Source organism: Heterocephalus glaber, unplaced genomic scaffold (genome assembly GCF_053883595.1).
Source record: "Heterocephalus glaber isolate CG9 unplaced genomic scaffold, H.glaber_assembly_v1.0 deba00001688, whole genome shotgun sequence".
In the NCBI taxonomy this organism is placed as follows: domain Eukaryota; kingdom Metazoa; phylum Chordata; class Mammalia; order Rodentia; family Bathyergidae; genus Heterocephalus; species Heterocephalus glaber.
Genome location: NW_028258413.1, coordinates 7,282,380 through 7,298,508, shown reverse-complemented (window position 1 = coordinate 7,298,508; position 16,129 = coordinate 7,282,380). Strand labels below are relative to the sequence as shown.

Here is a 16,129-nt window from a genome sequence, read left to right as displayed (position 1 = left end):
CTATTCTAATGGGATCTTAGTTTCTCCTGAATGATCAGCAAGTTACCACCTCGCAAAAGCACACACCAGGTTATCCACAGGCCAAAACCGTGTAGTTTTCTGTCATACTTTTACACGTTTATGTGACCTCGACTGAATTAGGCTGGCTCCTTAGGGTGCTTAAAACTGGCATACTGTGTATCAAGATAGCTTCTCTAGGAAAAATCACACATTTATAATAAAAGTCTCATTTAACCTGAGAATTAATTATTAATGTTTTTATCTAATTATACACGGAAGTGTGAAATCTTCATCTTCATAAATCACACTAAGTCAATTAAGAGCAGATGTGCTGCTTGTGGGTGGCTTAAACTGAGAGGCAGCTTGTGCAATTAGTGAAGAAGAGTGAGTGTTAATTGAGCTAATTAAGTATTTAACAAACTTCAGGCCCAGTGTGGTGCAGCTCCAACTGAGAACGCTCAGATTTAGCTTGTTCACTGAACTTCCAGAAAGAGCCGACTGTCAGCGCATAGCGCACCTCGGCTTAGAAGGGAATTGTCGACTCTGAAATCTATGCACTGAGCCACTAAATAATATTTTTTTTAAAGCTAGAAATGACATGTCAACTTTTTATGTAGATTTAAATTTGAGTCTTAATGTCCCCACTTTTAAAAATATTTTACAAACATCTTTCCCTTTTCTTATTGCTGCTTCTACACCCGCACAGAAATGGTTTTTTGTGTTTGTTTTTATGTGTGGAGGATTGAACTCAGGACCTTGTGTTTGTGAGGCAGGCAGGGTACCACTGAGCTATATCTCCGGGCCCAGAAACATCTGTTTTGAAGTCTGTACAGATTACCCTTTCTAATACAGCCCACTTGCCCATGCCTCAGTCTCTCCATCCTACAGGAATTACCCATGGAAGTACCTTCCTTCCCTCCTGGATTTCAACACAGTTTCAGTTCACTACCTTCAATCATGCGGGCATTTCTCTCTCTCAGGCAGGTAAAATTCTGAAGGGCGTGGAGAGAGAAGTTGGCCCATAGACAAACTGCCCAGTCAGAACCTCTAAGAACACTGTTTTGAACATGCAGTCTCCACAAAGCAGGAGGGAACCTTAAAAAATCAGGCTCTGTACTTTCAGTGGATTTTGACATCTCCTTTCTTTCTGGCTTTTAAATGAACACCTAGGAACTAGGACAACAAATGCTGCTAGAGAAGGCAGGGGGGACGGAACCTTGCCCAGTAGCCCTGTTTTTACCTCTTATTTAGACAGCAGTAGATGATGGGGTTGTACATGGTCGAGCTCATGGCCAGCCAGAAGCTAGCCAGGTAAACCTGCTGGATGTATTTCCACCTGTTCAGCTGCTGATAGATTGCGGTGAGGATGAAGTAAATGTGATAGGGGAGCCAGCAGATGGCAAAGGTCACCACAACAATAATCATCATTTTTACAACCTGGAGAGAAAGAAGTCATTTAGGGGAAATTAAAAAATCATTAGATGTAATAATTTCAGTAGCTTGCTGCAAACCATAGTTTTCCACCTAAAATACACAGCATGTCTAAGGAATAGTCAACATATTAAAAATGGTGAAGAGTACTATACAAAGAGACATATTATGCAGATGTTATATATGGAAAGTAATGAAGGTGAATTTCCAGAAAGTGTATTGTGCCATGATTCCGTCTCTACTTACCCAATGATGAGTGGCACTGATTGAAACATAAACAAATGTATTTTAATTAGCCTGGAGGAAGTGTTTACAAAAGCCCATAGATCCACTGGAGATGGAAGCAGGAGCTCATGTTGCACAAGAGTGGAGCCATTATATTTAGGGAAAGCAACTAAGTCACTAGGTGGGCACAGTAAGGGTCAGCGGCTGGGCTGCTCTCCATTATGTATTATAGTCTGATTGTAGCTTAAGGACATTCAGATTTCTTTCACACCATGCTCAGTAGGCAACCTTCTGAATTAATTTGGTTTCTTTTATGTTGGAAAAATTGCTTTAAATACTGATTATGAATACTTACAAAAGTCTGAAGAACATCCACTAACTTTAAGTGTGTAAATAGGCAATCGGCTTATATGACTGGCTTATAATTGGAGTTTGATAAGCACTAAGGCATTTCCTGGGATTCCATCATTTTGAACCATAGTAACCTGGAAGGCCATGGTCATGGTTATATGCTTGGAGCTCAATAGATACAGAATGTACGAATGCTGAAGGACAATGTAGCATTTGTACAAGAGGTTGAGTGGGAGGATGTTTTGTGTGTCTCTAGTTCATGTCTATAAATATGGAAACATGAAAGCTAGAACCAAAGGCACTGATGACACTGAGCAGCATGGCTTTGTGTTCAGTACTTTCTGATTATCTTATTTCATGTATCTCATCATTAATCAGTCTCATAGATCTGGACATTATAAAATGTCTAGAAAAAGGTATATTAAAATAATTTTGAGGCTTACCAGCTGTCAGGGTAATAAAAATCAGAGGAAATCTTATGAGGCAGGTTAGAACTAGGAGAATACATCGTTTACGATCTGGACTTGTCATTTGACCATAAAGTTATGAATTCTGATGAAAGTTGGCAAGGTTAAGAGTCATGAGAGACATTATTCTAGAAATAGACAAAACAGGAAGTGGATTACTATGGAAGGCGAAGGTCCCCTCAGGGCCTAACTACTGTACAACCAGGTGACCGGGGCTGACCCAATGGGAAATTGGCCACTGGAGCAGAAAATCTGGGTCAACAGCTCACAGAATGTCATCATTGGGCAACCATGGAAAGTCCTTTGATTTCCTCAGGATTTGTCAAACTGTATTTTTTTTCTGAAGAATGACGTTCACATTTCTGCATGTTATCTCATATTTATTATATTTACATATTAGTGGCGTCTAGTCAGAGCCATATTTTAATTCACATATCTGGAATATTGCACATGATTACCAAATTACTGTTTTTTAATTGCACATTAGACACTGAAGCAAAGACTAAAAAATTTGACCACTGTGATTCATGGGTCTTGAAAATTCAGACTCTGAAATCTTCATTTCCTTCTTCTGGTTGAAAACATTTGTTGAATATCATTTTTGTCTGGGAAATCATAGTGGGAAATATAATGACAGAGGACAAATGCCTTACTTTGAAGCTTACAATATAATAACAGAAGTAAAAATGTAAAATCTTTGTTAAAAGGCAATGAAATGTGAGTATAAAAATATTTCAGTACAACTGAAAATAATATTTTGAGAGTGTACTTGTCTACTGTGATGAAGAACGACTGAATGGTGTCTGCTAACTAGTCTGAGGGGACACGAGACAGAAAGGAATAGGTTTATTGACAGTTTTATTCTTGAATATAGGAAGTCTACTCTTCCTGGGGAAGCTCCAGCCGAGCTCTCACCCTGGAGCTTTCTCTCTGGCTCCCCCCTCTGCCTGGAGCGCTCTGCCGCCGATTATTCTTATTGGCTAACTTGCTCATTTCCTTAAGAATCTTTGTCCAGTTGTCATTTTCTTTCCTGTGACTCCTGTCCTGTTTTGACCAGCATATTTAAAAAAATCAAGCCTGTCCTTTCTGCACAACCAGAAACCATTAACTTTCTCCTTCTTTTCAGTTGTTTTTACTTTACTTTTTCTTTTCTTGAGCCAGAATATAAAAGACATTTCTGCTTGTTTTGATGTATTCCAGCCACTTAGACAATATTTCACAATAAAGAGTGATCAAGGCAGGGGATTGTGATACACCCTGCCTTCAGTTTGTCGCCCGGAATTGCTTTTGCTATTCTAAGTCTCTTCTGGTTTCAAATGAATTTTAGGAAAGTTTTCTCTAGCTCTGTGAAGTATGCTATTGGTATTGCAATGCATTAAATCTGTATAACAATTTTGAAGGTATGGCCCTTTTCACTATGTTGGTTCTTCAAGAACCAACAAGAAAGAGCAAGTGCTATCTTTCCATTTTCTGATATCCCCTTTGATCTCCTTTTTCAGAGTACTGTAGTTTTCAATATAAAGATGTTTTACTTCTTTTGTTAGATTGATTCCTAAGTATTTCATTGTTTTTCATGTTACTGTGAAAGGCATGGTTTCTGTAATTTCTTTCTCTGTGAGTTTGTTATTTATGTACAAGAACGCTATTGATTTTTGAGTGTTGACTCTGTATCCAGCTAGGCTATTGAATTTCATTATTAAATCTTTTGGTGGAGTTTTTTCTATGTAGAAAATCATGTTATCTGCAAATAATGGTAATTTAACTTCTTCCTTTCCTATCTTTATTCCTTTTATGTCTTTTCTCTTGTCTAATAGCTCTGGCTAATGTTTCCAGAATTATATTGAATAGGAATGGCGATAGTGGGCATTCTTATCTTGTTCCTGATTTTAGAGTAAAAGCTTTCAGTTTCTGACCAATTAGTATCATGTTGGCTGTCGGTTTGTCATAGATGGCTTTTGTCAGATTGAGATAAATACCGTATGTTCCAATTTTCTGTAGGATTTTTATCATGAATGGTGTTGACCTTTGTGAAATGCTTTTTCGGCATGACTTGAAATTATACTACAGAGCCACTGTGATAAAACCATCATGGTACTGGCAAAAACAAAAATAAAAACAGACCTGAGGATCAATGGCACAGAGTAGATGAAGCAGAAACAACTCCAAACACACTCAGCCACCTTATCTTTGACAAAGGGGCCAAACACATCCACTGTAATGACAGCCTCTTTAATAAGTAGTGCTAGAAAAACTGGCTTCCCACATGTCAAAGACTAAAACTAGACCCGTGTCTCTCAACATGCACTAAAGTGAAATCAAAATGGACCAAAGATCTAAATATTAAAACAGAAACACTAAATCTGGTGGAAGAGAGAATAGGTAGAACTCTTGAGGACACAGGTGTAGGAAAAGACTTTATGAACAAAATCCCAGTTGCCTGGGAAAGATTACAAAGAATCAACAACTGAGATCTCATCTTATTAAAAAGCTTTTGCAGGCTGGGGATTTAGCTCAGTGTTTCCGCTGCCTGCCTCACAAGTGTAAGATTTCATCCCGGGTACTAAAGAGAAAAAAAAAAGCTTTTGCACAGCAAAGGAAATCAACAATGGAGTGAAGAGACAACTCACAGAGAGGACAAAAATTTTAGCCAATGGTTCCTCAGACAAAGGACTAATATCTAGAATATATAAAGAATTAAAAAAAAATCAGACCTCCCCCAAATTTAAAATCCAAAAATGGGCACCTGAGATGAATACACACTACTCAGATGAAGAAGTAGAAATGGCACATAAATATATCAAAAAAATGCTCAACATCACTGGTCATTTGAGAGATGCAAATTAAAACAACATTGAGATTCTCTTTCATTCCAGAATGAATGGCTATTATCAAGAAATCAAAGGGCCGGGGATTTAGCTCAGTGGTTCCGCATGCCTTGCAAGGGCAAGGTCCTGAGTTTGATCCCTGGTACCAAAAAAAAAAGAAAATGAAATCAACCAATAACAAAAGCTGCTGGGGTGGTGGGGAAAAAGGTACCCTTCTCCTCTGTTAGTGGGAGTGTAGACTGGTGCAACCACTGTGGAAATCAGTGTGGAGATTCCTAAAAAAAACTAGGTCTAGAGGTTCCATTGAACCAGCTATTCCTCTTTCTGGTATCTCCCTGAAAGAAAAACATCATACCACAGCGATATATGCACACACATGTTTAGAGCCACACAGTTTGTAATAGCTAAATCTTGGAAACAGCCCAAATGCTCATCAACTGATGAATGGATAAAGAAAATGTGGTTTGCTTTTTATATGCAATAGAGTACTACCCAGCCATTAGTAGGACACATGAGATATTTCTAGGTAAACGGATGCACCCCGAGACCATACTCTTAAGTGAAATAAATCGGACACAAGTGTAAATATCACATTGTTGCTCTGGTGTGAGAAACTGAATGTGTAAATAAGGATCAAAATGTATGAGATATTGTGAAATAGAAAGAAAACGTTTGAATGGGAAGGGGAACTTGGCTGGTGGGATGGGGAAAGGGAAGAAAGGAAAAGAAAAAAAATGAGCAAAGAAGGATAAAATGGAAACAAAGCTTTTGTAAATGAGAGGAAAAAGAGTTGAAGGGAGGGGAGGGGAATGGAAAAAAAGAAGTATCATGTATAGGTACAAATTCCCTATGATGAATGTGATCATTTTACATATCTAAATTGTACCAATAAACTTAATTAAAAATAAAGGGTGATCAGAATGTTTTAAATAAATGAATGAAAACAAATAAAAAATGGAAGAAAGTGAAAGGCACAAAGGTGGTTATGTCATGTCTAAGGTTTTATTCAGTCCTTAACTACTGGTATCATTTGTTCTTTACATTTAAAGAGGGCATGTGTATATAAAAGAACCAAGACATTTATTGTACTGCCATTTTCCCTTCCCAGTAAATAAATCCAGGAAAAGAGAATGAGTGAAAAAATACATAAGAATGTATTGTTTGAACATATAAAACATTCAATTACATTCTGAATAAATGTTAAGAGCAAAAAAAAGCATCCATGAGAGTTGAACTTGGAGTTTATGTGAATCTTTTTATACAAATTGACTCAAATTGTCTATGCATGCAATTGTTTTCCAACAATAGTAAAGTGATAGCTAAGGCTATCAGAGTCTTTTCAAGTGACTTCTGCTATTGACATGGAAAAAGTCCACAAAAGTACGGAGAAAGGACTGGAGTTTTGGGATAACTTCCAATTCACTTATCCAGGGCCTTTAGGACATCTTTGCAAAGGATTTAGAAACATATTTGAGGATATTTAGGAAAACTCTAAAGACCATTTAAAAAGACTCTCCTAAAGTGAAACAATTGTTGTGATTTTAAAAAATGTATTTCTATAAAATACTGTTACCCTAACCCTTGGTTGACAAAATCTTGCAGTGTTATTTTGAATGTTGTTGAACTTGCAGGACCTTAGTTTTGATATACATCCAAAAGCAGCCTCCTGGAAGGGAGAAATTGTTTTGTTCTGTGAAATACTGAAATCACAAAATCATAATCATCGTCTTCATGAAATGCTACGGAAAATAACTGTAGGAAGCAGGAATTTTGAGCAGTGGTAAATGTGCAAATGTGTCAGCATTAGCACTGTGTTGCACAGCTGGATGGACTATGGCACTAGCATGTTCAGCAGGAGAGGTGATCCGTAGGTAGAACACCGAAGCTCCTGAGATTCTGAGTGGAGATGCACTCTGGGTTGGGGAAGATTCGAATCTTATCATGTCTTAACAAATCTTACTGTAACCGGATTGAAAGGTCGATTGATGTCATGCACTTCTGGAAGCTGAAAGACATATCCTGCTTCTGACACAACGGGAGTTATTTCCATGGCAACCTGTGTGGCTGCAGCCACCCACTGTCCTTGGTAGGAGCTTACCAGTGGGAGGGGCAAGAGAGGTGGGGACAGGTGGTGCAGGCTTACAGAGCCACGGTGCCTGCTTTTAGTAGTTAATAATCCACTTTAACCATGGAGGCTGGACTGAAATGCATGTCAGATGTTAATGAGAATGAGCTATCAGTACCTTTTCCTTATGTATCAATGGGGAAAAAAATCTTTGAATTTTTGTATCCTGTGCAGGTTAGACTCCAATGCCTGTGGCTGTTATTATCTGTCACATTCAGTTAGAGTATGCTGGATGATTTTTGAGGTCTAGGTCATGAAAGAATCAGTCTGAGAAATTGATTAAAATACTGCCAAGTGTTTAAAAAACCCTAGGAGTCATATTCTTGAGGCAGGGTTTATTCTCTGTGAATGTCTGAGCTGCAAGTAGCCCTGTGTGACAGGAAAGTTCTTGCTTGCTTTAGAAGCTCCTCAGAGCACACAACTTGAAGAACTGTCCCTGGACCGTATCCAACCACATCTCTGTATCTTACTCTGCACAAGTGTCTCTGAACGGGCCATTGCATTTCCTGAAGTGAAAATTACACACCTGCCTATTTTAGCCACAAATTATCAAGTTAAAAACATATTCTCAAGTGTGTTAAAGAAAAAATTAATGACAATCACGTCAATTTAAAATTTCCTGAGCTGTTTAAGTTTAGTTTCGGTACTCCATTTTGAGCACTGCTTAAGAATTTCAGCTCTAAATGAAAAATAAGAACATAGCTGTGGGAACTGCAGGGTGGGTCAGAGGATGCACAGGATTTGGGCAGCAATGTCAGGATAAGGTGAGAATGCAAGAACATTATATGAATGTCAGCAAGAAATTGGACATTATTGCCAAATCCAACATGTACACCCAGTTAACATTAGTCTAGTGTAATGCCTGTAAGAAATTACGTGAAGCACAAACGGAAAAACCTATATATACATATATGCAGATATGAAACTATTTGGGCATGTGTGTTGTGTCGTGTTTGTAATTTACTTCTTTATACGTCAGTGGTCCCGTTTTATTTTAAACATCATTTATGGTTCTATTGAAATTTTTTTTGTAAGATTTTAGGCTTATGATGAACTTAAACCAAAGAAAGGGTTGTAGTCATTAAAATGAAAAGAGGAGGGGCATTCAAAAAGGGAATACAGTGACGTACAGGGAACAGAGACTGAGTTTATGCGATGATGAAAATAAATTACAGATAACTTGTAGAGGTTTTCTGTAGGCCAAATTTTGTATCCCTACAATTTATATGTTGAATTCCTAATACTGGAACCTTGGAGTATGACTATATTTGGATATACAGCCTTTAAAGCAGTTGGCCCTACTCCCAACTGGTGCCCTTCTAAGAAGGAGAGGTTATGACTCAGTCATGCAGAGGGAAGATCTCGTGCAAACTCGTGGAGAAGATGCCACCTGTGCCCACCAGAGCTGCCCTAGAAGGAAACAACATTGCTGCCAGTGTTTCTTGGACTTCGAGCTTCCAGGGTTGTCAAAAAGTAAAATTTTGTTATCTATACCACCAAGCCTGTGATACCGTGTTGCACTAGCAAACCAGTACAAACTTTGTATTGGCTGAGGAGCAGGAGACAGCTATAACAAATATAAAAAGCAAAAGAGACTTTGGACATGGGTAACTGGAACAGACAGAATGAATTCTGAAATGGAAGAAAAATGTAGGCTGCCTTGAAAGGACTCTTGGTGTAAAGATGTATTTTAAATGCAATTCTAGTGGGGTCTCAGAAGGAAAGGAAGGGAACAGGAGAGATGTGCGTATATGATCATGAACAGAATAGCTATAGGAATGTGAGCATTACAGAGGCTTCTGATACGATCTCAGATGGAATGCAGAAAATGTTACTGGACTCTGTAGTAAAGACAATTCTTCTAAGGTGACACGGACCTTGGCCAAATTGTATTTTACTGTTTCACAGAAGTAGAACTCATTAGGGGGAGCTTGGATAATTACTGAGGAAATTTCTATGACAGCTGTGGATGGCATGGTCTGGTTTCTCCTTGTTGCTGTGGAAAAATGTGAGAGGACAGAGATAAATTGAAGGAGGTGCTGGAGGACAGAGCTGCCAGTACTTGGAGATGATTCCCAGACTATTGGTATTGCAAAGAATTAGAAAGGATGCTTGTGAGCAAACACTGAGGGGTGGCTGGGGCACCATTTGATGCAGAGATTGAAGATCATGACTTGTGGGTCTTTGATCAAGAAGTCAGCAGAAGGCTGAAACAGAGGAGATTATGCAGTTAAAATCTGTCAAGTTTGGATTTAAGCTGACAGAGGAGATAAAACGAAGAATAGCAATTACACTTTTAGGATTCCATGAGGTCAGGTCAACAGAGGTCTCTGGGTGCTTACATTATCCTTCAAGGAAAGGGAGAAAGACCCTCCAAGCAGTTCAGAGATTGGCAAAGCTGCCAGGGCCACCATGAGGGCAGAGCGGGGGTGCAGGGCTTACTGCTTCCCAGGCACAGAGGGTTAAGGTGCTTTTGGGGCCAAGGGAGTGGGGCTTCTGCTGTACTAAAGAGAGCTGCTTTCATGCATCCACACTAAATGGCCTCTGTTACCTAGGGTTCAGACTTGCTTGTGACCCATGATCTGCTCTCTTCCTCATGTCTCCCTTTGGAATGCAAATGTCCACCCCATGACTTTGTTACCACTGCAGCTTGGAAGCAGATGAAGTGTCTGGCTTTCCAGGCTCACAGCTTGAAAAGAATTTCCTCTCAAGATAAATCTTACCCGGAGTCTCACCCATTCCTCAGTTAAATGATAATATAAGTGAGATTTTGGATTTAGGATTGACAATGGAATGGGCGAAGGCTCTGGGATTATTCAGAGGGGGTGAGTGTATTTCGCATGTGAGAAAGTCATGAATTTGGGGGAGCTGGGACAGAGGACTGTGGGTTGAATTGTACCCTCTGCAAGTGCATATGTTGAAGTCCCAATCCCCAGGTCCTTAATGAGACTATATGTGGACAGAGTCTTTAGAGAGGTAATTGAATTAAACTATGATGAGATCACTAGTGTGGGCACCAACCTAACATGACCAGTGACCTTCAAGGGAAAGTGATTAGCACATGGACTTAGAGAGAGGACATGTGAAGACACAAAGCTGTGGCCCTCTATGGTTCTCAGAAGCAGCCACTCCTGGGTCTCAGACTTCTAGGGTTCAGAATCATGAGAAAATAAATATTTTGTGGTTTCAGATACACAGCCTGAGATATTTTGTTATGGCAACCTGAGCAGAAGTCTCAAGTACAACATTTGAGATGCTGAGGACAGTACATTGTGTGGCTTCACTCCAGTAAGAAGGAAGCAGAAGGCTACAGAATCAAACAGGGATCTCCAGACTGGCTTCGTATCGCCTATGCACTGCTGCCAGCACTAAGGGACAGGGCCAGGATCTCCCCTTCCTTCCTGCAGCCTCTCTTAGGTCCTTCCTCACAAGCTCTGCCTCCCATGCTAATTTCCTTGCAGGAGGAGGAAGCCCAAGGGCCAAGTACGCTTGCTTTCTGAGTGAGGCCAGAGATTCGCTTTGGTTTTTGTACAACTCAGAAATCCAACCGAATCTGTCAGTTGGCCTTATCTTGAAGAGTGGTCTCTTTGGTAAGAACAAAAGACTACTTAGTATCACATTTAGCTATTTACCTTTCAAGGACCAGAGATGATTAAACTTTTGTTTTTAGAGGAGGAGAATTAAAATAGAAAATAGAAAGGAAACTTCCATGGTTTAAAAAATAATAAAAATGGACTCATTTACCAGTATTATAGGGATCCAAATAATCAAGACCAAGTTCAACAATAATTTTCGATGAAATTCCCACATACTATAAATATTGGAGCTGATTTTCTTGAGCCTTCTCTTACATTAGAAAAGGAAATAATGTCAAACATGGTTTAAAAATATCATCTACTTTAAAGATATATATTTGACAAATTAACACAAAAATGGAATAAAGGTATACTATTTACCACAGACACAATACACAAAAATGCCTATTCATGATAGAGTACAAGAGGCAGTCTTGTAATAAGAATGGGAGTTCAAGATTTTTGAGCAGTTTTCTGCTCTTGCTTACAGAGAGATGGGCTGGTTGGTTATATTATATCTTGACAAAACAGAGAGCAGTTCTTGCACCTCCATCGCAGCTTTGTCCTGCAAATTCTGGAAGGCATGGCAGCATTTTCATCCTGTGATCTATTTTAGGACTTTCTCATTCTACCTTTCAAACATCTATTTCCCTTTCTTTGTCTTACCACCTCCCCAAGGTCAACTTCTGTTGGCGCTGATTCTCTGCTGCTTTTGCCTGCTCAGCACATGTGGGCCTCACTCCTCATCAGCCCAGGGGTCCCGAACTCATTTCAAGAATCACCGAAAGAAAATAACCCTCACAGTTTGTGCTCTGAAAGAGCCCTGGTCAGAAAACAAGCACTGTTGGATGAGTCCTTGGAGTTGTGTCCACCTTTGATCTTAGCGAAAGGCTTAGGGATTTTGATATCCATTAAAAAACTTTCAAATACAGGAGCTCATTGAATTTTCATGACAGATCTTTGACCATGGCAGTAATTCTCCATTTTATGGATGAAGGACTCAAAGCCAAGGAGGGGCAGTGATTTGTCAAGATTGCAAGGGCAAATTCAGTGCTAAGATTACTGGGTCTCTTTAATTCCTCATTAGCAAGACTTTATTTTGAATAAACCCAACTTCTCAAGACCCCTAGAAAGAGTCATTGCTTCTTTCCTCCCTTTTCATGCTTAGGGGATGCTTAGGTGGAGGAGAAGTCACAGAATCTCACTCCTCTGAGGAATAGGCTATAATGTGAGATGAAACTTTTTCTTCAAGAAAGAAAAGAATGAGGAAAGGAATTGGAATGGTGGAGTAGGCAGCTTGAGGTCAGAGACAAGCTTATTTAAATCTACATGAACACAGACATTCCTCTGAATAAAAATTGTATAATGGAGACTCCAATGTTCTATCTGCTCATATGGAACAGACCACGTCCATGTTCTTCATTTATGTAGAGTACATTTGAAAAGAAATGGACCAGAGGTATAAATTCTTGACAGCTCCTACATCCCTTGCACTTGGAAACCACACAAGCACTATTTTTAGTCCCAAATAAACATCAACTCATAGGGCTTAAGACCTTTGAAATTCACAAAAGGAGAGAAAATCAAGAAGATTTCTGCCTCAGTGACCTCATCTGGAGGAGAGAACAAGCAGAGGAAAGAGCCGCAATCTACTGTCTGCCAACCTGCTGGCATCACGGTGCTGCATTATCTCCTGCCTCCCTGGCCCAGGAGTTTCAGGGAGAGATCTGGCAACTTGAAACCATGACTGGTGAGTGTGGTGGCGAACCTATGGCATGCATGCTGCAGTTTACGATCTCTAAAAGGTTTACCATCACTGGCTAGGCTGACATCCTTTTCCAGAACCACAGATAAGTTGTGTTTGTGCTGATATAATTAGTCCCTTTAAAATACAGTGTCATTTTCATATTGTGGTCTGAAATGTTGAGCAGCCTAGTATCTTAAGATGCTCTGACAGCTGGCTTTTTACGCTCTTTGAAACAGCATGAATCTAGAATATTTAAGATAGTATTTCCTTTCTGAATCTAGTAGAAAATTGGATCTGTCACAAAAATGAACATATTCCTCTACAACCTCTGGTGAACTAGGACGGGATGGTGCATAAATGATGTTTTTGTCCATATTTTACTTATAGGAAGTAAATCTCCATGATTTGCACATGTTTACTCCAAAGCCTGGAATCCCTTGATCCCATTTCTTTGTGTAGAAAAAACTCTCCCCTTTGCTGTGGATAGCACCTCAAGTCCGCCTTCTGAATTCATCCTTTACTTCTCTAGGCAGTGTGTTACACACATCCTAATTAGATTTAGCAGGTCAGACTTCTATAACAACATACTTGGTATCATCAGTATGTTTCTGCTTCCTTCAGTTCAGAGCAGGACACACGTGTTATTCATCTTTGTTTCCCTAGAATGTAGCACAGCTCCTGACCTTCAGTAAATATTCCTTGATTAAGGCTATCTGATTTCCCCATTCATTTTATGAACACTTGAATTGCAAGAAGCATGGTTTATTTATCTTTATCTTACCAGTGTTTATCCCTGTCATGAACACAATAGGCATCAAAACTATTATTTAAATAAATAAAAAATACTTTAAAGTATTTTACACCTAAATTAAAATACCCTTTATGATCTTTGCCTTCGGTGTTTAGCAGGATGTTTGGAAAGAATAGCTATTTGAGGCATGTGATAACACATCTTTCAATAAAGAAATTATTTTTGCTTATTTTATTGTATCCTTACACTACAAATGCTCTCCCAGAATGCTGTTTTTCTACAGAAACCAAGATCCCAGACTCTAGAAATACCTTGACAAATTAATATATTTTAATTCTATATCTAACTAAAGACACAATGATTAAACAAAGTCATAAACATTTATTAAAACTATGATAGATTCTATGGAGAAAAATACGTATCTGGATTGTGGAATGCAATGGATCTCTTTGAGGATGTCATATTTCAGCAGAAACCTAGAGACAGTCTAAGAAAGGCCAAGAGCGATGACAGTCACATCCTTCCGGGCCCTGAGACCTGGGAGACTGATTGACTGAAGACTGGGAAGCGGAGAAAGGCTGGTGGGCTTAGGCAACAATGGTGAGCACACGTCACAGGACATAGTGTACGCAAGACAAACAACTTATGAATGAGCTTGGCAGAATAAGATGTAGCACAGTCCTGTAAGGTCTTGAGCACTGCTTTGAGGATTAAAAATTTATTTCTTTTCTCAAGTATATTGGAAACCATTGAAAATTATAAACAGATTCTATGAACTAATTTACATTAAAAATTCTCTTGGGTGTGAGTGGAGAATGAATTTGAGGAGAACAAGTGCAGAGCTGGGAAGCCAGTTGGGGGTCTGTTGCAGTGGTCATGGTGACTCACGAGAGGATCTTGGAGAAGCTGTTGCAATGGAGTTGGAAGGAAGTGGAGCGATGGGGGATATTTCTAGGGCAGAGAGTCACTGGAGCCTAGTGCTGGACTGAATTATGGGTAGAAGAGAGGGAATGCTCAAGAGTGACTCTTTTCTGAATATAGTATCTGGGGGAGTGAAAATGCCTTTCACTGATGTTTAGATGAGTGCAGGAGGAGCTTGTTTTCATGACAGACCTCTAGACTTAATCTCAAAGGTCAGTCTTCTACACTAAAATTTAAAAATGTTTGAGAAATCATCAAGCAAAGATGTCAAGAATGCAGCTGATTATATAAACTTACAGCTCATGGAAGAAATATGGACTTACAACCTACATCTCAGAATCAGTGAGGGGCAGGTGATATTTAATGTCATGAGAATAAAATAAATTGCTCAAAGAACAAAGAGTGAAAAATAGCCCAGACCAAGCCATGAGTAATTCAGATATTTTGAAGTCAGATAGGAAGGAACAAAGATTTGGTGAGAAAACTATCAGAATGTGGTTAGAAAAGTCAAAAGAGGAACACCACTCCCCTTAGGAAGAAGGATTGACAATCCTAAATTTTAAGACAAGAAATTACAGTTACCATGAGGATTGAAGACGAGCAATGAATTGAATAAAAGCATTTTTGTTGAAGGAAAAATCCAAATGGAAAAGGATTACAGTGTAGATGAGAGAGAGAAGGAATACATAAGACTCTTGGTTGTTTTGGTTGGTTATGATACAGGGATATCAGGATAGATGGGAAATCAAAGATAATTTTCTAAAATTTGACGTTCTGTTTGAATGCCATTGAAATTACCCTGGAGATGACAGAGTACAACTGAAGGCTGATGGTTTCCAAGACAGTAAGAGTGAAAGGCATCCCCAGATTTAGACATTTTCTCCCTGCAACAGAAGGGAGAAGATAGAGGGTTATACTGAGGATAACACTGACGAAAAATTATATTAATTTAATCCAATGTATTCCTGATTGTTAATGATCAGTGCTCCGTATGCCTAGGCATGTTTGTGGAATTAATAAGGTATGAGACAACACCATCAGCTAAATTGGTGCAGAATGGATTGTATAGGAAAGCAATGTATTTCTCCCCATGGGATATGTTTTCCAGTGAAAATGAAGCTACATACTGAGAGACTGGACTGGTTTTAGGGAGACCAAAAATTTGAAGCATATAATAAGGAACTGCCAAGGGGTATTACAGCATAAGCTTCATTATCCCGTTTCGTTGAATTTTTTATATGCTACTAATAGAGAAAGATAAAGACTTGCATGCATTATTCACTGCATTCTATTTCTCCAGTGCTCACAAAGCTATTTGCATTCATCAACTTCCCTTGGTAGAAAGTGATATTGTGTCAGTGTAATCTATTTACACTCCACAGTAAATATATCTTTCCTCAATATTAACAATGCTAAAAGGAAAGAGCCTTTTACTGTAATAATTCAGAAAAGGACAACAATATGGAGATACATTTAGTTCCATGAGACTATTTATCAAAGAGAATAATGAATAGCTATGCACCTCTAACAGCAGCAGTAATGTACAAATAGTTATCTCCTAAGGCAGAAGGGAAACTAAAATTTTTCAAGTACTTGCTAGATATTAAGTGCCATGCTAGTGGTATATTCATCAGCTTGCTTGATCAAATGCGTCTGTGTGGGTGAGAAGTGCCCAGTTTCAATTACAATCAAATGTCTAACACAAGCATTT

General features: G+C 38.9%; 1 protein-coding gene across 2 annotated transcripts in view; it reads right to left on the bottom strand.

The window, feature by feature from the left end:
- Tacr3 (tachykinin receptor 3) overlaps positions 1–16,129 on the bottom strand; it is a 70,568-nt gene that overhangs the window by 4,107 nt on the left and 50,332 nt on the right. Inside the window, exon 4 of one of the 2 annotated variants that reach the window (XM_004866255.3) lies at positions 1,241–1,437. In XM_004866255.3, the coding sequence (XP_004866312.2) occupies positions 1,241–1,437 (197 nt within the window). Of the gene's footprint in view, positions 1–1,236; positions 1,438–16,129 lie in introns of those variants that run through there. The other variant, XM_087198691.1, reaches the window with a different exon arrangement.